Raw genomic sequence first — 23,387 nt, 5'->3', positions numbered from 1 at the left:
CTAATTTTGCTTGTAACCTGTTCCTCCCCGCCAGTTTCCTTTTGTCTAACATCTGTGCATCATCATCAGCAATAGGCAAATGATATGAAGAGTGCATTTTACTTTGAATTGATAATACAATATAAGATGTGATCCAGAGCCACGTCCTTTCGTGGAAGTTTTGCCCATGATTTCAACCGGAGTTGTTTATTAGCACCCCCTCCTTTCATTGTTTGAGAATACTTAGGTATACCTTTGCTCGGAGTGGGCTGCTGACTTTAAGGATGAGAATTGCCTTATTCCTCTCACTTCACACTCTCTTTGGCATCATCCTGCACCTGAGCTGGTTCTCGCCTCTCTGCCAAAGCTTACAAGAACAAAACTTAAACGCCTGGGACAGCGTGGAAATATTATGAATTTGATCAAACGGGAACCACGATCATAACAGACCCCACCACCTAATTTGTGGTTCACAGAAGATAACAGGCCTCTGCAAAGGAAGCCCGGAAATTAGCAGAATGATTAGAAGACAGATAGCAACAGTAGGATCTACAATCAAGGTTTTTTGTTTTTGTTTGTTAGGTATTTTAGGTTTAAGTCGGTTCACTCTCAAACTGGAGGAAATCGGTTTATGGCTGGATTGTGTTCCGGGGCTACAGTTTCTAAACTGCAGCCAAAGAAAGTTAATTGCCTACATTTTTAGCTCTTAACCGCCGGGTTAAGAAAGGACTTGATTACTGTTTAAATAATAATAAGAATCAAAAGGCAGCTGCCATCTGTAAGGGGTTTATTAAATTAGTTTGTCTCTACAATGTGCCTTGTTTTCTAAGGAAACGAGTGTGGACTGAAATGCTAACACATGTAATGAATTTGAGTGGGTGCCTAGGGTGCTGTGTAATGTTTTCTTCAAGAATATAAGCCTTGGCACAAGACCATCTTGGCGGAGAAGAGGGAACCGAGGGTGTTTTGTAAGAAGATGGGGATAGGGAAACTATGAAGGTGCGGATAGATGGGTTTTGATATCGTGATTTGGCCGGCCTGTAAAAAAAAAAAAAAAAAAAAGTTCTTAGATGGCAGATAAAATTCCTGGGAATGGAAGCCCATCTCTAACCTCGGTTGTACTCATGCAGGTAAACATTGTGGAGTGAACAGAAAAAGATTCGCCTGGGTTGTAGGAGCCTTCTGCGGTTTTGTGTGTCCATTCTCCTTTTCCCAGCCAAATGACCCTCATACATCAAATTACATAGCAGTTCCAAAGACAGAGCCTATTATCGTTAAGTTGGTAGGAAAGTTCAATCCGTGGTCATGGAGATGAACGCTGGTTTTTCAGGTTCCTGGTGTGTGTCTTTCCCCCAATCCATCATGTTTGAGCAGGTAGAATTTGGGTATATTACATGAAGGGGTTTGGGGGAGGGGGAAGTGAAGATACTGAATGATAATATTTTAAAAGTTCGTATGTGCCTAATATACCCCCGAAATAGTTATTAGCTGTTCCCGCAGAACGCAATGGACAGAAATAATATACAGTATAGGCCCGAGGGTGCGAAGGAAACGTCCCACAAAAGCAGGTCTAGCTGAAAGGCCGCCTCGGATTATTATGTTTGGTTACATGTTGAGGCTGTTTGATCCTGGAGGCCAGATTTGTGTCTCTGTCTAAAGGCGCAGCAGTTAAAGCTAATTTATGCGCAGGAAGTTGGCTGGTTATTAAACTGCGAAGGAGAAGGGTTTCCCTCGTCGCTGTGCTGTTTCATCACACGAGGGCCATTATGGGTTGCATTTGTCAAACGTTTCCTAGCAAACAGTTCATGTGTTCGAATCCCTCGAGTGCCAGAACGTTGAGTAGCCCTTCACGGCGAATGCGATACAGTTATTTATGGGTCTTCTAGCTTTCCCTTTTCTTGTTTGCTTTTTTAAAAAAAATGCAATTCAAAATGATGTTTGCTTAATAATAAAAAAGGAGGGGGGAGCAAAAAAAATCGTCTAAAGAGGAAAGAGCTACGGATTTGCTCATTATTTTGGGGGTGGGGCGGGGAGAAAATATCACTTTCCCACGGTGACCACAAGTTTACTCTGGTCGTTCTTATCTAGAGACTCTCCCTTTAAATAACCTACGAAGTCCCTTTCCTGAGAATTGATAAATTGGTTCTTAGAGTAAGGGTGGGGTGCGTGTGTGTAGATTTTCATCTCTCTCTCTCTCTCTCTCTCTCTCTCTCTCTCTGTGTGTGTGTGTGTGTCTGTGTGTATACACACACACACAAATATAGATATGAAAATCCTAGAAAACTACACTCTCCCGGAGCAGTAAAGCACACAGTACCGGCTGCCTAGTAAATCCCAGCCACTATCGAAATTCTCTTCGCCCTCCAGGCCAAGTCATGCTGCTAAATATTGCTGACCACTTTTTCTGTTATGGCTTTCATGTCACTTAGCTATTGAAAGTAAGATGGATTTGTACTATTTCTTCACTCTCCTGCGCTTTCCCTACACCCTAGGTCTACCAGGACGGGCCATTGGAGGAAAAACGTCACGTGACAGAGGGGTGCCAATGTTATTCTTTAAGGGTGTCAAGACCCTGTCAGTTTGTGAAATAAATATTGGGAAACAACGAAATGCAAAAAGCGACCTACTACGACAGCTCTGCGATCTATGGCGGCTATCCTTACCAAGGAGCAAATGGTTTCGCTTACAATGCTAGTCAGCAGCAATATCCTCCTCCGCCTCCTTCTTCCTCGCTGGTGGAAACGGAGTACCATCGACCGGCCTGCTCTTTACAGTCCCCCGGAGGCGGCGGCGGCGGCAGCACCACCGTGTCCCACCACAAGGCCAATGAAATCAATGAGAGTTGTATGAGGACCATCACCAGCCAGTCTCTCCAGCCCCCAGTCCTTTCAGAGCAGCCTCAGCAGCAGCCTCCAGCCCCCCAGCAAGCACCACCACCTCCACCCCCCTCTGTGTCACCACCTCAGAATGCCACCACTAATTCCGCCCCGCCTAGCGCCACCAAGAGCTCCATCTTGAACTCGCCCACCATGTCCAAGCAAATATTCCCCTGGATGAAAGAGTCTCGACAAAACACCAAGCAGAAAAACAGCGGCTCCAGTTCAGGTATGGCAAAAGGAGGAGGGCTAGTAGAGATTAACCGAGCGGATGTACTTACAGGCAGCCCCATCCACCAAGCCGTTAAGCAGAAGTTATTCAGATCCTTGACTTCTAGGTGTTTCATTAGTCTGGCAGGAATGGTTTAGATTCCCCACTCCCCAGCTATTTCACTTGGAAATTGGAAACACACACAATGGCTTGAGATCAGAAAAATTGCCTTATCTATAGCTACACACAGAGATATCTATATCTATATCTATATCTATATCTATATCTATATCTATATCTATATCTATATCTATATCTATATCTATATCTATATCTATATCTATAATATCTATATCATCTATATCATCTATATCTATATCTATATCTATATCTATATCTATATCTATATCTATATCTATATCTATATCTATATCTATATCTATATCTATATCTATATCTATATCTATATCTATATCTAATCTATATCTATATCTATTACACATACACACAGCAAAAGATAGATATGCAAATGCATACATACATACAGCTACATTTGCACATATTTAGGTAATGGTGTGTGTGTGTGTGTGTGTGTGTGTGCATGTGCGTGTGTGTGTGTGTGCACGCACACACACACATCCAAAGAGGCTGATCTCCAGAAAGAGGAGGACGCCTGAAGTTTGGTTGCTTTGCATGACCTCTGTTAAACTCTTGCAAAAGAATGTGAAGTTGCTTAGCTTCCAAGCTCTTCTCTTTGCAGACTTTGAGATGACTGTAACAGGCACCTCGGAGTCCTCAGCATTCCATAGACAACCCGCCCCCTCCTTCTTTCTGCTTCTATTAAATCATGTCCAGATACAAAGGTCCAGGCCTATCTTCAACCAGTGGCAAGACCTGTGTGCCTCTCTCTCTCTCTCTCTCTCTCTCTCTCTCTCTCTCTCTTTTCTTTTTTGGCACAGTGCTACAGTCACAAGACAGTGACCTATCCCTGCTGAAGTGTAATGAGAATAAAATAGCTCATCATTATCTGCAGTCAAGATCAATGCTTTGTTTGATATTCATAACCTCTTTTGATTTTAGCGCACAGACTGGCAACCTTACAAGCACGGTAAACAAAGCTTAGGTTTCTTTAGCACTTTGCAGGCAGGTCCATAAATACATTATGGGTGGATTATAGTGTTTATCAACAGTGCTATTACATAAGTAAACCCAAATCGATGAGAAAAGTATTAGCGTCAGTCTCCCCAGGCATTTGGCTCCTGTTTACCACTTACTTCCTCAGTTTATCTTGTGCTGTGAAAATAGATTCTAAAATTTTTGCAAATGTTTTCTTTGATGCATTTCTAATATTGTTACAGTGGTGTATCAACACTGACAAGCCTGATTATTTGATATGTACTGTGGTTTAAACTGTATATTTATCTACATGCATATTATATCATCTAGGACCCTGGCTCTGATCCATAAACCCCGGGCAGTCAAAGTACTAAGGGTGGCAGCCTAATTCTAAACATGTCAACCTGGAAGTAAACCCTTCTCAGTTTAATAGGCCTTGCTTATTAGTAAATATGCAGAGGACTGCAGACATACCTCACTAGGTGCAACTGTTGGAAGGACAGTCCCACAGAACTGAATGTAATGTAGGCTTGATACTAAACTTGGAAGCAAATTCCTGGAATTCTGTGGGGCTTAGGAACTCTGCTTAACAGTGTATTCCTATATCTATCTACCTAGGAGGAATCCCACTGAGTTCAATGGGGACTTTTCCTGGGTAAGAAGGTATAGGATTAAAGCCAAAATCTCATGGAGTTTGATGTGACTTCAGAAATATTTCACTTATTTGGACTGTGCACTCAGCGAAGGCTGAATACGTTTTGGAAAATGTCCAAGTGTCCCCACTCCCACCCCACCATGGTGGTAAAAAACCAGCACAATGAATTGAACAATTAACCATTTTGCTGCCCTTTAATGGTACCCTAAAATCACTGCCTACAGCAGGCCCCTTTGTCCTTCCCAGTCACAGAGCTGGCCCTGTGTTCCTATCCATTCCATTCACTTGAGTGTGTCCAAGCTGGCTTTAAGCCAAGTAATTCTTCACTGGTGTGTGGAGCTGGCAGCCAGGCTGGTTTTATATTTGGGGAAGGAAGTGGATGGAGTATGGATGTTTGTCTTTGGCTTTTTGTATTCTGATTCTCGGCGTATTGACATAGATACCTATCTTGTTATACTTAATGGAATATACCTTTTGAAGTTCTCTGGACCTCTCTGAATGTCAGCCGCATTATCCTGACCCCACCAAAGTCAATGGGACTTTTGCGGTTGATTCTAAAAGAGTCAAGTTTTCTCTTCTCTAAAGTTCCATATGAAAGAAATAATTCAACCTACCACTTCAATTGGACTTTCATTCAATTACTTGGGAGTAATCCAATTCATATAGCAAACAACTTTTGTTTTAGCGGTTTGGGAGCTGACAACATGTAACCCCAAAATCCATACCTTTATTTGCCATGGTGTTTATCTTTCCCATGAAAGCATGGTTTCTGGTCAGACGCATTTCTAGTGGTTTTCAAAGACCGCATCTCTGATCCTACAGAGATACAGGCAATTTGCATATATTGGTGCAGTAAATGACTGTCACTTGAGCATATCTTTGGTCACAGCAGACAACCTCATGTGTGGAGGAGACAATGCTACCACTAGGCCAGGGGTAGGCAACCTTCTCAATCCGGCCTGCGGACGGTTGGGGAATCAGGGTGTTTTTACATGAGTAGAAGGTGTCCTTTTATTTAAAATGCATCTCTGGGTTATTTGTGGGGCATAGGAATTCGTTCATAATTTTTTTTCAAAACATAGTCTGGCCCACCACATGGTCTGAGAGATGGTGGACAGGCCCACGGCTGAAAAAGGTTGCTGACCCCTGCACTAGGCCCTGCAATGTACTAGCTCAGGCAAGGCTGATTGATGATTACTGGTTGTTGTGTGTTCAGGTGCCCCCATACTCACTTTGTTCTTTGTGTGATTTGCATAGGTGAGAGTTGTGCTGGTGATAAAAGCCCCCCAGGGCAAGCTTCCTCTAAAAGAGCCCGAACGGCTTACACAAGTGCTCAGCTGGTAGAACTGGAAAAGGAGTTTCACTTCAATAGATACCTTTGCAGGCCAAGAAGGGTAGAGATGGCTAACTTGCTCAACCTCACAGAAAGACAGATCAAAATATGGTTCCAAAACCGCAGGATGAAATACAAAAAGGATCAGAAGGGCAAAGGCATGATGACCTCTTCAGGAGGACAGTCCCCCAGCAGAAGTCCTGTCCCTCCGGCTGCTGGAGGATACCTGAACTCTATGCATTCCCTAGTAAACAGTGTTCCATATGAACCCCAGTCACCGCCATCCTTCAGCAAGCCTCATCAGAACGCCTATGGCATCCCTACGTCATATCCGGCTCCTCTCAATAACTGCCCACCTCCACAAAAGAGATATACCGGAACTGCAGCAGTGACTCCTGAATATGACCCTCATCCTCTTCAAGGGAATGGCTATGGCAATCCACATATACAGGGAAGCCCCGTCTATGTTGGGGGCAATTATGTGGACACCATGGCAAATTCTGGGCCTTCCATCTTTGGTCTGACTCACCTCCCCCATCCTTCCTCTGCCAACATGGACTACAGTGGGCCAATGGGCAACAATCATCACCATGGACCGTGCGACCCACACCCAACATATACAGACCTTACTTCTCACCATCCTTCTCAGGGAAGAATTCAGGAAGCGCCCAAACTGACCCATCTGTAATATACCATCAGTTACTTAGTGGATCATAAAAGTCCCCCAGCCTTTTTTAAAAAAAAAGAAAAAGGGAAAAAGAAGGAAAAGAAAAGAAAAATACTTTAAACTCCTCCCCCTGCCCTTTCTGTTTTGCTTCTGTTTTCTTTTCTTTTGGTTAAAAAAAGAAGAAGCATTTTCTAGTTTATGTGACGTAGCAATATCTGTTGCTTGAATTGCTCCCTAGTTTCAATAGTGGATATTTATCTCCTTGAACTCTTTGCCTTGTGTTCTCCCTTTGAGAGTATACATAGGCTTTCTACTCTTAACTTCAACACTTTTATCAAAACAGGGTATATGAACAAATTTTCTATACAGATGGTTCTTAAATGTGAATTTGTTCGTACATAATCGATCCCAACCGGGGAAGCATTTTTATTTTAATTGCACTTCTTTTAAATAGCGAGAAAGAAATAAAAAGGCGCTTGAACAGGGGCTCCCTGAGCGAACTTATTAATACGTGTACGTCTTTCAACGTGTGTATGCTGGTGAACTTTCAGATTTATTTATATTTTTTTGCAAACTTTGAATAATCTAAGTGTTTAAATTTTTTTATTTATCCCCATCTGTTCATATTTATATATATAAATATATTAAAAAAAATAAACTTCTGTACCCTGAATATTCAGGAGATATTTACCTGGCTGTATGTTAAATGACATACATAGGAAATATCATTTGGAAGGGGGAACTTAAACTCCTTTATTTAAAAAGAAGAAGGAAAAAAAAATGCAATAAAATCTGAAAAATAAACAGCAGGCCACCACAGGAACAGGAACGGGTGCCTGTTAACATCGAACTAAAGGGAAATGTGTAAACCTGAACGAGAACAACACAAAGCTAGATTTTGTTTTGAAAGTTATACATTCCTTGCTGCTCACATTCTGGAAAAAAAAATAAAGTTTTTATTCTGAATAATACAGACTTAAGATATGATCATTTGATTTTAGAAAGGGGGAAAAAAGCGAGAGAGAAAGAGAACAAGGACTGACGCCCTTGGAGCTTTTAAATACATAAATCTCCGATATCCAACCTTCAGGTCTTCTCTGTTTCTCTGAGCTTTCAAGGCTTAGAAGCCTTACACATTTTTGTCTCCCCACTCCTCAAAAAACAACAACAGTAGGGAGAAATGGAGCATTGAAAATATCCAAGATGGAAAAAGATCCGCCCTTTCCGACCATAGCTTGAGGACTGCAGTTCTCCAGACGTTTTTCATAAACGCAGCCCATAGGTAGCTGTGGCAGCTTGCTCGTTTTTTGTTGCATTCATTGTGGTCGAAGGGAAGCGGAGGAAGGGGTGGAGGTGGGGAAGAGAAACTGTGTCCCTCATGTCTGGAGCGATATGCTGTAAATCAAGCTCAGGTGGCTGCGTCGCCTCTGCAGAAGGGAATCTTCTCCTGAGGCCGCAGGATGAGCTGGGTCCCGCTTGCAGGCTGTTCTCCCTCTCGCCATATTGGGTCCACTCTCTGCTGGAGGAAGCCAGCCGTTCCTAATGGGAGAAAAGGCTCTCCTCGCCTCCGCACTGGGGACCTTTGAGCCGATCGGCAGCTCGCTACTCCCACACTTAAAAGCTCCTCTCGGGAACCAAAACGGACAATTCAGCGACTGTTTATGCTGAATGATGGGGGAAATATTTTTTTTTAAAAAGGAAAGGAAGGGGTGGGGATTTGGAGAGAAGAAAAAGAGGCGAAATTAAATAAACTTAAGGCTAAAAAAACGAAGACTCATGTAGTTAGACTCATGTTTGATATGGCACGAATTCAAAAGCACATTTGTTTACAGGCAAAATACAATTCATCACCCTAATAATGAAGGGACAGATTCAGCAATAATAAATCAGGCCTGTTTGCCAAGCGATCTGGCCCATCCCCGGGGTTGAAAGAGAGAGTTTGTTCCTTATGGTCTTCTCCACGTACTGAGCTGCTCATCTGCGGTCTTAGAAATTGAAGGGCTTTAATAATCTTCGCACGACTTGTTAATCGAGCGTCCTTTCCCATCCTGCACCCCCACCCACATCTTTTCTAGATTGGGTGGGCGAGGTGAGGCAATCGAATGTAAATCTTCTATTGGGGGAGGGGGAGGGGAAATAAAATAAATGAAATCCTTTCTTTCCGAAATACCTTTTGATATATCCATAGCAAATTGGTCTCGAAGACCGTCATGCATGGATCTGCGCTAATAAACGAGTTATAATAAATCCAAACAGTAAACAGATAATTTAAAGCGGTGGGGCTTATTTGTTGTAGCAATTGGGTTTGGGATTCTAAGAACACCGGTATACACAATAGTGCATTTAGAGGGAAACTATTCTACACTCAGCATCTGTTATTTCAATCTGAAGGAGATTGTCGCCATGTTGGTCACCTTGGTAGAAATATTATTCATCTCTTCTCTTTTTCACAGTCTTAAGAATCTTCCTGATTTCTTGTCCCAATAACATTGCTACCCCCAATATAAAAAAATAAACACAAGGCGTAGCTAACTACAATGCAAAGAAACGTAACTCTGTATTATTATTTTGCCATCCATACAAACCTTATTATAGCTTGAGTTAGGCAAGTCCCATATATACTTACAGCGACGCGCTCCAGACTGCAGAAATGCTGCACCCAGCCTTTTAAAACTCATTAATCTGTTTTTAAAGAGTCTTATAATGGGGGGGAAAACTCCCAAATTGGAGCTCCGGAATGCAGCATTTGGAGGAAGATGAAGCGAAAATGGATCGTGGTGGATATTCTCCTGTTCAAAATTAATTTGAGAGATGATGCCTTATATCAGTGGCGAATAGCTGACTGTTTGAGTATTGAAAACCAACCTTTTAAGACAATTTTCTGGGAAGGGGAAGTCAAAAAGCATATATTTTCTCCTCGTGAATTTTTTTTTTTTTTACAGGAAAGGGGTCACCTAAATTTTCTCCCTGCACTCCCTCGACTGTATCACATACTGTTCGGATTTCATTTAGAGAAACATAAATTTTGCTGTTGTTGTTGTTTTGGTTTTGCAGAGGGTTTTGAGTGGAGGACATGGGGTTTTTTTGTTGGCCAGCCTCTTTGTTCCAGGTGTTTTTTCTATTAGGCTTCCCACCCCAAAATGCTGGCCCTAACCCTCCCACGCCGATTTGACTCACAAAGCCTTCCTGGACCCAACTGCCCCAGCCTTCTCCCACGTTCGCCTTTCCTCCTAGCGGGTCCTCGAACAAACCTTCCCACCCATTTCACTTCTAGCACCTATATTCTGTAGGAGGTGGGGGGGAAGATTTAAAAAACAAAAAAACAAAACCCCAGGATCGGAGCTGTCTTTCAGGGTAATGCGAAAAAGAGCAAGATCCCCACCCTTAATACAGGAAAATAAAATCCATTTGTGGAGCAGAATCAGCCTCGCCGTCCTCTTTTTCCTTGTTTATTCGCGTTTCTTGCTCTCTCTCTCTTTCCCCCCTTCTTTTCTCAGCCACATTTGATCTGGGAAAGAGCAAGAAGCTTCAAATGTGTTCTTAAAGGCCAGAAGCTGTCAAAGCGTTTGGCCCGGGAAGATTGATCGTGCGCAGGCTTCAGCGGATCTTTGTTTGGAGTAAAAGCAAGAAAATTAAAAAGAGAGAGAGAGAGAGAGAGAGAGGAAAGAAACCCAGCCTACATCTTCCAACAGCATGTATATTTGTAAGGCACCCTTTTCCATCCTCCCTCCCTCCCCTCCCTCCTTCCTTCCTTTCCTGTCAAAGATGCATTAAATAGCAACCCCAATCTACATTTTTTTTTAAAAATGTGAACAAATTATTGCAATATCTCGGCCCCTCCCCCACCCTTCCTCAGCCCCTGATCCATATTGTGGGAGTTTATTTGCTTGAAATTAAAAGGGGGTTTTGCTGCTTTTTTGCTTAAAAAAAATCACCTTTAAAAACATTCTCTCTCTCTTTATTTTTTTGCTTAGCTTCACTCCACCTGAAGATGTAATGGTCAGTTTATTGTTTTAAGCGCTTCCAAGCTCTGCTCAGGATTCTGCTCTGAAATCTAACAAGGACTCGAGGTAGCGGATGGAGCACTTTCGGGCTTCACTGGAATGTATAAATATAGAAAGAGAGCTCTTCCATCCCACCCCTCTCGCCTTGCAGAAAGCCCTCTTCCAAAAAAAACCGGAGGATGCGCGGCCTTTTTCCTGGTTTGCTTTGAAGAAGAGGAAACCTTCGCCTCGTTCCCACCGTGTCCTTCTGGATCTTCTTCTCTCCTCCAGCTCTGTCCACCCCTCCCCTCATTTACCTTTTTTTTTTTATAAAAAAATGATAATAATAATAGTAATTGAGGCGATTGAAGAGCTATCCTGTCCAAACCATCGGCATCGCGGAATGAATGAGCAAATCGAATAAACCGTGCGCTCCAAAACAAGATGGTAAGGGCAGAAACGGATAGTCAGTTCCACAGTCCTTAGAGCTCTTTGGTTTAATCTGCAGCCTTATTGTGGTTTTGTTTCGTTTTTTTTAAATCCCTGACATTGACTTTTGACATATTTCACTGGAATCGAGAGGGGGGGAAATACTCGCCGGACCCCATTTTATTGGGGCTACGGAAAGAAAATGCGTCAGCTGATCCCAGTGTCGTTTGTGTGAATGCTCTGGATGTTGTTTTGTGACACCCTCCCCGCTTTTCTTTCCTCTTTTGATCGGAACCTGTGTTTACAGTCCCAGGGTCTAATGGAAATCTGTATCTCCTCTGAATCGTCCGCTTCTGTCAAGACAACTGCGGGGAGAAAGTAGCGACCCACCAGCCTGCGTGCTCTTACTCTTCCCCTAGGAGCGAAGCTGCTGGAGAAATTCCTTCGACACAATGGATGGAGGCAGGGACCGGCGGCCAATTGTTCTCCATACTGTACCCTCAGCTGAAACGGGGAGAGAATTGCGGGGGGAAAGGATGCCAGGTCGTGATCGAGGGGGAGGAAACCCCAACCTTGCCGTCCTTTAATTTTTTCTTAAGGAAGTGGTTAGTCCTCAGCACGGAGTTGGGTCCGGGTTTTGTTGGAGATGGGGGGGCGGGGGGAGGGGGGGGAAACAAACCCAAATCAAATATAAGCAAAGACTCCCTTCCTTGGCATCCCCTGGCCGGGTGGAACTTTTTGTGCTGCGGTGGAGATGTTGGGGGCCCGCGGTGTCACAACTTTGGAGATTAATGGATGACTTCGTTAATGACTCAGGGCGTCCGATAGAGGTGCGCCCGTGATTTGCGAGGTGCAAGGCGCTTGCTTGACAGTCCCAAACAATGAGAAGGGGGAGTGTGCGGAGGGGAGGCAAGCGGGGCAAAGGAGCCTCCCCGGCCAAGCTAAGCATCAGAGGCAGCAGCAACAGCAGCAGCAGCAGCTCAGACAACCCACCCAGGCAAACACACACACACACACACACACACACACACACACACCCTCTCTCTCTCTCTCTCCCCCTCAGATATCATTTCAGATTAGGAGGCAAAAGGGGGAGAGCGAGCAAGAGAGCGCGCGGCGGAGATACCCTTTCCCCCCTTTTAAAAAGTATAAATAATGCCTTGCTGGCCCCCAATGAGGCGTTCCTTCCCGACTTTTTTGGATCAATCAAACAGACAGTGGCTTCTTTTGATTAAAGCCCAAATTGTCATTGGGCAGAGGCAATCATGTGACAGCCAATTCGGTCCAATTTCAACCTTGTCTCCATGAATTCAATAGTTTAATAGTAGCACGGTCCCCATACGGCTGTAATCAGTGAATTAGAAAAAAAACACCCCACCAGCGATCTTCTATGATATTTTTTTCCCTTTTCTCTCTCTCTCCCTCTTCCTTTCTCTCTCTCCCTCTCTCTCGGTTTTTTTCCCCTCCCCCCCCTTTTCCTGGGCCTTGCTCCCCCCTCCCCCTCCCAGAAGCGCTAAATAAGAGGGAACTTTTTCTCCAAGGGGGCTGCGAGTTGAAGGCCATGAATTTCGAATTTGAGCGAGAGATTGGTTTTATCAATAGTCAGCCATCGCTCGCTGAGTGCCTGACATCTTTTCCCCCTGTCGGTGATACATTTCAAAGTTCATCAATCAAGAACTCGACGCTTTCACACTCGACACTGATTCCTCCTCCTTTTGAGCAGACCATCCCCAGCCTGAACCCAGGCAGCCACCCTCGCCACAGCAGCAGCAGCCGCCCCAAGCACAGCCCCAATGCCAGCAGCGGCAGCCCAGTGCCAGCCGGCGCCCTCCAGCCTCCGGAATACCCCTGGATGAAGGAGAAAAAAGCCTCCAAGAAAACTGTCCTGCCGCCTCCTTCGGCCTCCGCCACTGGACCAGCCTGCCTGAGCCACAAAGGTCAGTTCAAAGACTTTGCTGCACCTTCAGCCTTCCTGGGACTCAGAGATCTCTCTCTCTATCTCCATATAATCTCCTTTTCTCCTCTCCCACTCCCTCTCGCTTGGATGGGTGCCTCCCTAACTTACGGCACTCCAATCCGGGTTCGCTGGAGGTCTGGTGGGGGATCCACAGGCAGATTCCTCAGAAACCAACCCCGCCGACACCCCCAAATCCCCCCACCCCAAACAAAGTTTCTTCTTTTTTCCCTCCCCTAACTTGTTTAGCGTGGGGTGATTTATTTGAGTTGGAGGTGACCCTCCTCTTGTCTCGCTGTCCTAGAGTTGGGATATTTGACAGTAATGAAGAGTGATAGATTGCTCTTGCTCAGCTAAGCAGCTGATGCATTAATTATAAATTGTTGTATGGCTAATATCAAAGTTTGCTCGGGTATGGGCAGGTTGGGGAGATGGAGGCAAATCAAGTTCCTGGAGCTAAGCGAGGAGGGTGGGGGGAGAAGCAAAAGTGGGTCCAAGAGACCGGGCTCACAGGAGTGCAAACACAATGGATTTACTGCATTCATGGGCGGCCATTTTGTTGCAGTTGAAATTTTAATGCTTTAAGAGAGAGAGAAAGAACCCCCCCCCCCAGCTTCAACTAGCTCATTTCCCCCCACCAGGCTTGGATGTTCAAAATCCTAAAATAAGACATTCTCCCTCCTCTCTCTCTCTCTCTTTCCCTCCCTTTCATATCTCTCTTTCTAATGGTGATTGTTGTTGTCTCCTTTGAAGCAGAATCTCTGGAGATTTCCGAAAATGGGACCGGGGGCTCCAGGAGGCTGAGGACTGCTTATACCAACACGCAGCTCTTGGAGCTGGAGAAGGAATTCCATTTCAACAAGTACCTCTGCAGACCGAGGCGGGTGGAGATCGCCGCTCTCCTGGACCTGACCGAGAGGCAAGTCAAGGTGTGGTTTCAGAACAGGAGGATGAAGCACAAGAGGCAGACCCAGTGCAAGGAGAACCAGAACAGCGAAGGGAAATTCAAAGGCTTGGAGGATCCCGAGAAAGCAGAAGACGACGAGGAGGAGGAGGAAGAGGAGGAGGAGGAGGAGAAATCCCTCTTCGAGCAAGCCCTCAACAATGTCTCAGGCGCGCTTTCGGAAAGGGAAGGCTATACTTTTCAGCAGAATGCACTAGCGCAACAGCAGGCTGTCACTGTCCACAATGGAGAGTCCCAAAGTTTCCCAGTTTCGCCTTTAACGAGCAATGAGAAAAATCTGAAACATTTTCAGCATCAGTCACCCACTGTTCCCAACTGCCTGTCAACAATGGCCCAGAACTGTGCAGCTGGCCTGAACAATGACAGTCCTGAGGCCCTGGAGGTGCCTTCTTTACAGGACTTCAGCGTTTTCTCCGCAGATTCCTGCCTACAGCTCTCCGACGCAGTCTCCCCCAGTCTGCCAGGGTCCCTCGACAGCCCTGTAGATATTTCAGCTGACAGCTTTGACTTTTTTACAGATACACTTACCACAATTGACTTGCAGCATCTGAATTACTGAGAAATGACAGACCAACTTTTCTGAAAAGGGGTTTTCCCCCCTCTCCTTTCCCTTTTTTGGGGGAGCGGGAGGGGGAGGGGGATGACTTGATTTAATTTCTTTCCCTTTTCCTGGTTATTTTTATTTTTCCTTCTCGGTGTGTTGGAGAGCTTATTTTGCCGTTTGCCTATGACATTTTTAGTTGTGTCGGGTTTTAAACCTAGTCCCATTCTAGGTCCTTCTATGAAAAGCAATATATAAGGCCTGTAAGAAAGTGATCATATCAAAATTGTATCTTCACTTTCTTTTTATTTTTGTATTACATTAGGATGCGTTGTCATAAGTATTTTTGGTAGAATAAATTCTTGTTTGCTACAAGCATTTTTCTTATCTCTTTATCTCTCTCTTTCTCTTTCTCTCTGCTTCATACAAGGAAGTTAATCTCCGCCCCTCCCCTAGTCCTGAAATAAAATTAAAAGAAACAACACAATTTGGTCACAACCTTCGTCCTTTTTCGTTAGAAATATATTTATTAGGGGAGAAGCCAGCGGTAAATGATGGATTTCCAAAGTTCTCAATATTCAAATAGGGGGGAGAGAGAAAAAAAGAAACCTAAAATAACTCCAAAACTTACATAAAAATATATATCCCCCCTCCCTTGAATGCACATAAGACATTAGAAGCACAAGTTAAAATGTTTCTGTGCTATCGCAAACGATTTATTATAGTATAGGTTGAATATATCGTAACATTATATAAAAATTCTCTTCTACGTTTTAACTGATATTGTATTATAGGCAGAATATATCATATTATTGCAAGGGGAAACAAAAAGCACTACAGCAAGCCTTGCTGCATAAACGGCCAGAAATCGACAGAAGTGTATACTGGTTTCTACTATTGAACGCTATTTTTAACTATTTCTTTTGCGACCCGTGCCTTGGAAAGGGGGGAGGGATGGTGGTGTGGAGAGCCAGAGCTGAGAAAGGAAGGCATTTGATGGATTTCCCAGCTGTCCGAAGGCCCCGAGAAAAGAAACCTAAAAGAGAGGAAATCAGAGGAGAGAATTAAAACACAAGCACACGCGGTTAGGATGTATGCAACGCATATGAAAAATCGCTTTCAAATCCTGTGGTTTTCGCCAGGTCTACGGAACAAAAGCTGTTGGAGGGCATCGAGTCCTACTGGAACTGGACTAACAAGTGTAGAGTCATGAGGTCCGTTTAAAAGTGTTACCAGGCGGGGATAGCTGTGTGTATTCTCTAATCCGATTTCAATTCGGATTGTTAGCAAAATCCAGTGTGTCCCTTTTCTTCTCCTCCTTTTTTGTCCCTATCAGTAGGTGTTAGCATACATCTTCGTGTGTATGTAGATATGCCAACGTAGATATTTATAGCCCGCTCCTTAAGAACTTCCCCAGATCTTTGCAGGCGCCGATTTCCTGGTTGCTCTCCTCTGCGCGCGTTTGTTGTGGTCGCCGTTGGCTTCCCTGTTTTGCAAACCCCCTCTAAGTGGGATGGCGCTGAGCTGCGTGGGTTATAGCTGGAAAGACTGGATGCAATTCTTCCTAAAGTCATAAATCAAACGCTTTCTGTGAATGAGAATGTCATCAAAGAGATCAATTGCAGGAACACATGCACAAATAAAAATCCTCTTACGTATTTGCTCGGGCTGGGGATCCCCGTCTGAAACCATTAAGCTAGGAGGCGGTTAGTCATAATTCATTTTTATTGCTCTGTTAAAACAACAGCTTGGCTAAGCTTCAGGTGCGGCAGGGAATCCCGGGCACTCCCCCGCTCTTTTTCTCTCCCCCCCCCCCCGCTTTTTGTTAAGGGTTTGCCTGGTTTGTGACACAGAAAATTCCACTCCGGGCGTGCATTTCGGAACGTTTTCCTTTTATACAGAGAAGGCAGCGCTCAGGTTTGTTGTGTGTGTGTGTGGGGGGGGGGGGGAGCCCCGGGTCAAAGAACAAAAGAAGCCTTGCGTACAAATCGACTCCCCCCACAGCAGATTCTCTTCCCCACCCCCGCATATCAGAACTAGGCCAAGCCCTGCAGATATCCTCTTTCAAAACGAACAAGAGAGAAATTCGAAAGATTATTTTTCGAACGCAAAAACAGAATGCGCCCTGGCCGCAGGAACGAAGGCCAGAGATGGGTTTAGTGACGTTCAGAACCACCAGAGGAACCGAGTCAACAAAGGCGGATGTAGGGTGACGGTGGGGGGGGGGGAGAGAAACCGGTGGGGGGGGGGCAGGGCCTGCTCTGGAAAAGGTCGTAGTCGAGCTTAGGGGGCTTTTCTGTGGGCCTGCTTGCGTTTTCCAGAAGACAGACATGGAATGGGAAATGTGGTTGCTTCGCCACACTGGGAAAGGCGTCCCCCTCCCCCGATCTCCCCGGCCGCCGCCACCCCGCCCTCCATGTGTCTCCTTCTGCATTCTGGTAAAACAGAGGAATTGTGTTGGCTTCAGAATGCAAAAGCGTTGGGCCACAGAGACAATATAACAAAAGGGGAAAGAGTTCTTCTGAACAATGGCGGAGAAATGGGGGAGAAAGTGTGGAAGGGAGCAACGAAGCAGCAGGCACGGGAGGGAGGTTTCTGCTCAGAGAAAGGCGGCCAGGAAGGAGAAAGAGAGGGAGAGGATAGGGGCCCAAATGAAATGACCAACTTTTCATAGGGAACAAGGCTTCCTTTAGATCAGGATTTATACCCTGTTTTCAAAGCCGGCATGCACCAACATAGTTTTACATCTAAAGCTGTTAGGGAAATATTAAATCCCTACATGAACGTTCTTTTGTTTTACAAAACGCCTCCTCGTGAATCCACTCCTCGGGCCACGAGTTGGCCACTCATATCGATGCGATCTACTCCCAGACCGTCGTGCCTGGGCAATACGTGACTGTGCGTGCAATGAGTAGAATGGCAATCAATGGGGCTACTCGTAAAGGGAACCCTGTAGCCTTCCTTCCTTCCTTCCAGTAAATTGAAGAATATATAAATATTACTCTTAAACACACACACACACACACACACACATACACACACACACACAGAGAGAGAGAGAGAGAGAGAGAGAGGAAGAGAATGAGAGAATCCGAGGTGTGACTACAGGGCCAAACGGAAGTGTTTTTAAAAGTCCCACTCAGAGCGAGTTTAGCTCTACCAAATGAAATCCAGGAAGTACGCATGAGACTTTCAAAGTCTCACAGCCAGATTCGGGGCATGTTTGTCTTAGTAAACAATGCATACTTATCAATATTTTGAGTGGGCCTCGGTTTTGAGAGAGGGAGCAGGAAGAAAGGGGAAGCTGGAGAACAGCCTAATCCAGATCAGCAGCATTTTAGGAATGAAAATAGTATTATAGTTTCAGAGGGACTAGGGTGGTACGGAATCATACATGGTGTGTGTGTGTGTGTGTGTGTAGATAACATAGAAGCAACAGCCATTAACACACTAATACTAAATATTGGGCTGATTTCGACATTTGCAAGATGAAAGCATAAGAAGTGCACATAGTTATTTCCGGACTCCGGCAGGCAAAGTTTGCCTTCTTTTAGTCAGGCCTGTTTTCCTTCCTGCATTGCAGGGGGTTGGACTAGATGACCCTTGGGGTCCCTTCCAACTCTACCATTCTATTATTTTATGCTGAATTCTGTGCTGTTGAGTCCTCCCTGCTCACCTCTCCTTTTTGTGCAGATGAAGCCCCCGTGGGACCCACCACCTCCCCACCTCCAACCCAGGGGCTTTCCTCCAGGTTTAAGCTGACCCTGCCTTTCCTCTGGGGCAGGTCTAGCCCCACCGAAAGCCAGGCGTCTCTCCTGGCGCCACGGACTTGAGCAGAATCAGGGATTTACATCTGCGAGAAGAAAGCACTTGCGGTCCTCGCGAGGGAATCCAGAAAGGCCTCTCCCAACGCCCGGCCATTTCTTTCCCTCGGCTCCCCCTTTCCCTCCTCGGAAGGAGGGCGGCAGCTTAGTGATCAAGCGCCTGGAGGAGCGCTGTCGACCCCCTCGCCCCTTCCTCCAGACAGTCTCCTCCCCCTAACCGCTGGCCATGCCATCCAGAGGGCTGCTATTTTAAAAACTCGCATCTTTCTAGACCTCATGGTTTCAACCCGTGGACACTCCTTGCGGGTGGGGGGAGGGAGGCAAAGGTTATACGTGAGAAGCGGGGTGGGGGAGCAAAAGTGGATGGGAGGTGAGAGAGAGGAGAGGCCTGACAGTTTGCACAGGCGCTCTGGCGGCTCAGCTGCCGGAGAGAACCTGAGAAAGCTTCCCTGGCAACCTTTGTATAAGCGCTTCCTTCCTCTAACCGCGCCCAGCAGCGTCGGATCGTCCGAAAAAAACAGCAACCCAGTACCCAGTCGCCAGGCAGGCACACTACCGCCTCCGTTTCAGCCCAGGCTGCCGGCTCCAACTGCCCCCCACTGACTCCCCGTCTCCAGGAGCCAACGGCGCCATTCCCGTGCGTTAAAGCCAACCACGCTGCCCGCAGCAGCAGCAACAATGGCGTTGCCTTGCAGAGAGCCTCATTTCCATGCAAATAACCGCGAGAGAGAGGCTGGACCAAGCGCATTTTAACTCTTGCCGGTTCGCGCGCGCACGCCGGGGTCTGTCTGAGGACGCATCGGCAACTGGCAGAGCTCAGCCGCCGGCCTCCTACCTCTCTCCATGCCCCCAAACCTCCCCCAGCCCCTTTGATCTCTTTCTCTCTTTCTCTCCCCACCTCTCTCTCACACACAGCAACCCCAGACTGCTGGAGACTGCCCAAGGCAGACCATAATGATCCAAGCGATCTAACTGTAGCCGAGAGGGTTCAGCCTAGCTGTGCTCTCTCGACAACAGCCCTGGAGAAAGCAGCAGCAGGAGCAGCTACCCAACTGGGGACGCCCTGCGCGGGTCCCTTTGCTTACCTGCCAAGCCCAGGCTGTCCCTTCGTAAATCCATGCAAGAGCAGCCCCCTCCGGCGGCGGCTCTGTGCTTGCTGCTGCTGCTTCAGGCTGAGCGCCTGGGCGCGCACTGCCTCTCCGGCCCGGCTCTCAAACCCCAACGCGCTGACTGGGGACGGGGGAGGAGATGGGGGGTGTGGAGAGAGAGAAGGAAAGAGGGAGAGAGGGAGGGAGAGAGGGAGGTGGTGGTGGCTGCGCGTCACCTTGATGGAGGAGCGCTCGGAATTTAAATGCCACAGCCAGGGTGATCCATCACCAGGAAGGAGCAGGGCAACTTTGGCAGGAGGAGCAGCCATTGGCTGCCGCCCTCACGTGGCCGCCGTCTCACTGTACATTCATATCATTTTTCTTCTGGCCCCCATGGAGGAAGTGAGAAAGTTGGCACGGTCACCCAGGACTCCGAAGAGCCGGTCAACCGGTGATAGATGGACACGGCGAGGATGAATTCCTTCCTTGATTATCCGCCCATCCTCAACGGCGAGTCCGCCACTTGCTCACCCCGGGCTTACCACCACCACCGCCACCACCACCACCACCCCGACCATGGGATTACCACAACCACGTTCCAGTCCTGCGCTGTCAGTGCCAACAACTGCAACGGGGACGACCGCTTCCTCGTGGGCAGGGGGGTCCAGATCAGCCCCCATCCCCACCACCAGACTGCTACCTACCAGCACCACCCCAACCTGGGGATGTCCTACGCCCACCCGAGCTGTGGGCCCACCTACGGCGTGCAGAACTTCGGCGCGGGGGGCTACAGCCACTACCCACTCGCTCAAGAGGCAGAGATTAATGGGGGCTTCCCCCAGGGCGCTCCTGCGCTCTACTCTGGAAACGTCTCGTCGTCCGTGGTTCAGCAGCCCCAGGTTTATGCTGGGGGCCCCGTGGGCTCTGCTCAGTACATCCACCCCTCTTATGGCGACGAGCAACAGAGCCTAACCCTAACCAATTACAGCCACCCCCTGTCTCCACTTCATTCGAATCACCAGGAAGGCTGCGGTTCCCCTTCGTCGGAGACTTCTCCTCCCGCCCAGACTTTCGACTGGATGAAAGTGAAGAGGAACCCTCCCAAAACAGGTGAGTCACCTGCTTGAGCGATCACTCTGGACTTCGGGAAGTTCGGGCCCGAAGTTTTCTTCTTTTTATTATTATTTTTGTAAGGTGGACGCGGAAGATCTGCATTTAAGGTAGATGCAGGTCAACTTGATGGTCCCAGGTACGATGGGAACAGGTATGGCTGGGATCCTGAAGCGTACCGGTTCTCCAGAGGTGGGGGGAAGGTCGTGTTGTGATTTGGGGTTCGTATTATAATGCTCAGTTTGATGTGTTTGTGTCCCCGCTGTGGATCACAAAGCAGCCGGTGGTCAGATCTCCCCTGATCTAGGTGAGTTCAGTTGCTGTTTCACTGGACGGGCGGACACTAAGAAGTTAGCCCATGTGCATTCGCTAGGTCTTTACTTAGGAATAAGCAGGTTTCCGATTGGCCCACAAAGTTCCTTTCACTTAAAGAGCTCATTCTCTATGGTTTGTACCTGCGCGCGCCTGCCTATTGATTCATGTCACCTATAAATCATTGCTACGAGTTAACGCTTCTGATGTGGGTTGTTGTTGCTGTTTTCTTCCTTCCTTCCTTCCTTCCTTCCTTCCTTCCTTCCTTCCTTTCTTTCTCTCTCTCCCCCTCTTCTCTCTCTTTCCTTTCTCCCTCTAGGGAAAGCTGGCGAGTACGGTTATGTTGGCCAGCCCAACACGGTCCGGACCAACTTCACCACCAAACAGCTGACGGAGCTGGAGAAGGAATTCCACTTCAACAAATACTTAACCCGGGCCCGCAGGGTGGAGATCGCCGCCTCGCTGCAGCTGAACGAGACTCAGGTCAAGATCTGGTTCCAGAACCGCAGGATGAAGCAGAAGAAGCGAGAGAAAGAGGGCTTGCTCCCCATTTCTCCGGCTACCCCAACAGGAAGCGAAGAGAAAGCGGAGGAGTCCTCGGAAAAGTCCAGCCCATCCCCCTGTACCCCTTCGCCAGCCTCCTCTACCTCAGACACTCTGACTACCTCGAATTGAAAGACACGCTGCTCCTCATTCTCCCTCTAAGGCACAATCTAAGAGTAAATTTATTGTGTTTCGAACTTATCCCCTTGTTTATTTTCCGACTCTCACGCAATTGGCGGAGAGAGCAACCCAAACTCTCACCCTGAACCCTTTGATCTGGAGACAAGTCTCATTGATTTGCATGGAACTCTCTCACAAATTTAGCAACTTTGAGGCTGAGATCCTATAAGGCCTGCAAGCAAGCTCTCTGGAAGCCAACACGCCTGAGTAGGCAGGCCACAGGACTGCGCTGTTAAATCATCCCTAAATCCCATGAAAAGGAGCGGGATGGGACTTTGTGACTATTTTAAACTCAGTTGATTTCAATGGGAGCTGGCTCACGTTGTCTGGGTTGTGGCCCAGGAGTTTAGGACCTCACTCTGAGTAGCTTATTCACTCACTAAGCCTGCCTCAGCTCCTCAGAGTTGATCTGTTTTCATCTCTCTAAAGACTGTATTGTGGGAACAATCAAGAGAATTTGTTAGATCAGAATCGAGTTGCCAAAGACATTGCTACCGTTTTCTCCTCCAACCAAAGACCTGTCAGACCCAAATTCACGAATAGATGCACTATTGAAAGCGTTTACACGACTTCGAGAACTTTCACCACTTTAATTTAATGTCTCTTGTCTTCTCGTGTGTATGAGTTTTGTTGGTTGTAAATACTTTGTCCCAGAGATTTATCTTTTTACGGATTTTCTAGAAATGTTTAGATAAGATGATGAGCTTAAACAGGGTGGTTACATTCTCAACACTGGATTCGATTTTATAGCGAAAAGTGAGGATGTCACGAACGAAAAGTTGTTCAACTCAATCAGATACCTCAAAAACCATAGGTTGCTACTATTTCTTTGAACGAGCTAGAAAAGAAAGTGGAAATTGCACTAGGTTTTTAAAAAATAAACCTTGCTTATTAGTGTCTACCCCCGCTTTAAATCCCCCCCTTTCCCGAACTCTGTGCTGGAACATTCCCAACCCCCAATATTATCATTAAAAAGGGAGAGGGGAGATCCCCCCCCACCCCCAGGAAACGTTCCTTAGACTTGAAGTCTTTTCAGCCCAATTCCTGAATGTGATGAATGGCCAAACGAATGTATATTTTATGTGATTCGTGGACGGAACTTGCATGATGCACAACCGCTTGGATGTACTCAGTGAAAATAACACTGAGTTCTATCAGTTGTCATTTGTGATGGAGTACTTTCTGATTTTTTTCTGTACAATCATCCAAGGTTCTGAGATTCTGTGTTTAAAAAGAAAGAAAAAAAAGAGAAAGGAATCCAGAGCAGAATTTTACGGGTCCTACAAATCTCTGTAATAAATATATTCATATCTCAGGTTTTTACTTTGCTTCGGTATCTTTTGGAAAGCGGAGTCTGGGGTTGAGGTTAAGCTTTCTGCACCCTTTGCAGTTCCCCTGGAGTGGCTTTTGATCGGCTGCTCAGATATCCCTACATCGAATTATTCGCGCCCTTTGACTGCACATTATGTACAGTACCCCGAGATTATACAAAGTAGGTCTATTAATCAATAGAAAGAGAAAGATCCATGTTTATCTTCTGCAATTAAGAGAAAGGCGAAGGAAGCGGAGCTATTTTTGAACCATACTTGCGGGAACTTCCTGGGTCAAGGGCTAACCTTTTC

General features: G+C 46.4%; 3 protein-coding genes and 2 long non-coding RNA genes across 12 annotated transcripts in view; 3 read left to right on the top strand and 2 right to left on the bottom strand.

The window, feature by feature from the left end:
• The window catches only part of HOXA3 (homeobox A3), a 52,203-nt gene extending 44,397 nt beyond the window's left edge, over window positions 1-7,806 (top strand). For all 8 annotated transcript variants that reach the window (XM_080975342.1, XM_080975347.1, XM_080975341.1 and 5 more), the window contains 2 exons: window positions 2,472-3,084; window positions 6,095-7,806. In XM_080975342.1, the coding sequence (XP_080831468.1) occupies window positions 2,589-3,084; window positions 6,095-6,858 (1,260 nt within the window). In that variant the 5' untranslated portion in view covers window positions 2,472-2,588 and the 3' untranslated portion in view covers window positions 6,859-7,806. The remainder of the gene's footprint in view (window positions 1-2,471; window positions 3,085-6,094) is intronic.
• On the bottom strand, window positions 7,566-10,754 carry LOC308459747. Its single transcript, XR_013978303.1, has 2 exons — window positions 9,464-10,754; window positions 7,566-8,501 (listed from the first exon to the last, which is right to left on the bottom strand). It is a non-coding gene; the product is annotated as an uncharacterized lncRNA (long non-coding RNA).
• Window positions 10,755-10,778: 24 nt separating this feature from the next.
• On the top strand, window positions 10,779-15,083 carry HOXA2 (homeobox A2). The gene is made up of 3 exons (XM_080975349.1): window positions 10,779-11,711; window positions 12,758-13,186; window positions 13,960-15,083. The coding sequence occupies exons 1-3, from the start codon at window positions 11,702-11,704 to the stop codon at window positions 14,724-14,726; spliced, it is 1,206 nt and encodes a 401-aa protein (XP_080831475.1). The 5' UTR covers window positions 10,779-11,701; the 3' UTR covers window positions 14,727-15,083.
• A 129-nt stretch (window positions 15,084-15,212) lies between these two features.
• LOC308459745 lies at window positions 15,213-19,733 on the bottom strand. The gene is made up of 2 exons (XR_013978301.1): window positions 19,618-19,733; window positions 15,213-16,296 (listed from the first exon to the last, which is right to left on the bottom strand). It is a non-coding gene; the product is annotated as an uncharacterized lncRNA (long non-coding RNA).
• A 345-nt stretch (window positions 19,734-20,078) lies between these two features.
• Window positions 20,079-23,080, top strand: HOXA1 (homeobox A1; the record flags this gene model as incomplete). Its single annotated transcript, XM_080975351.1, has 2 exons — window positions 20,079-20,730; window positions 21,362-23,080. The coding sequence occupies 2 exons, from the start codon at window positions 20,079-20,081 to the stop codon at window positions 21,715-21,717; spliced, it is 1,008 nt and encodes a 335-aa protein (XP_080831477.1). The 3' UTR covers window positions 21,718-23,080.
• Between the last annotated feature and the right edge of the window lie 307 nt (window positions 23,081-23,387).

This window comes from Podarcis pityusensis, assembly GCF_964106645.2.
Source record: "Podarcis pityusensis genome assembly, chromosome: 12".
Classification (NCBI taxonomy): Eukaryota; Metazoa; Chordata; class Lepidosauria; order Squamata; family Lacertidae; genus Podarcis; species Podarcis pityusensis.
Note: the sequence above shows the minus strand (reverse complement) of the source record. Positions and strands in the feature narration are given on the sequence as shown.

What these genes read in the sequence shown, in the direction of transcription:
- HOXA2 (XM_080975349.1), top strand. An exon ending in AGCCTGCCTGAGCCACAAAG is followed by an intron (nt 13,187 to 13,959) that starts GTCAGTTCAAAG and finishes CCTTTGAAGCAG; the next exon opens with AATCTCTGGAGATTTCCGAA.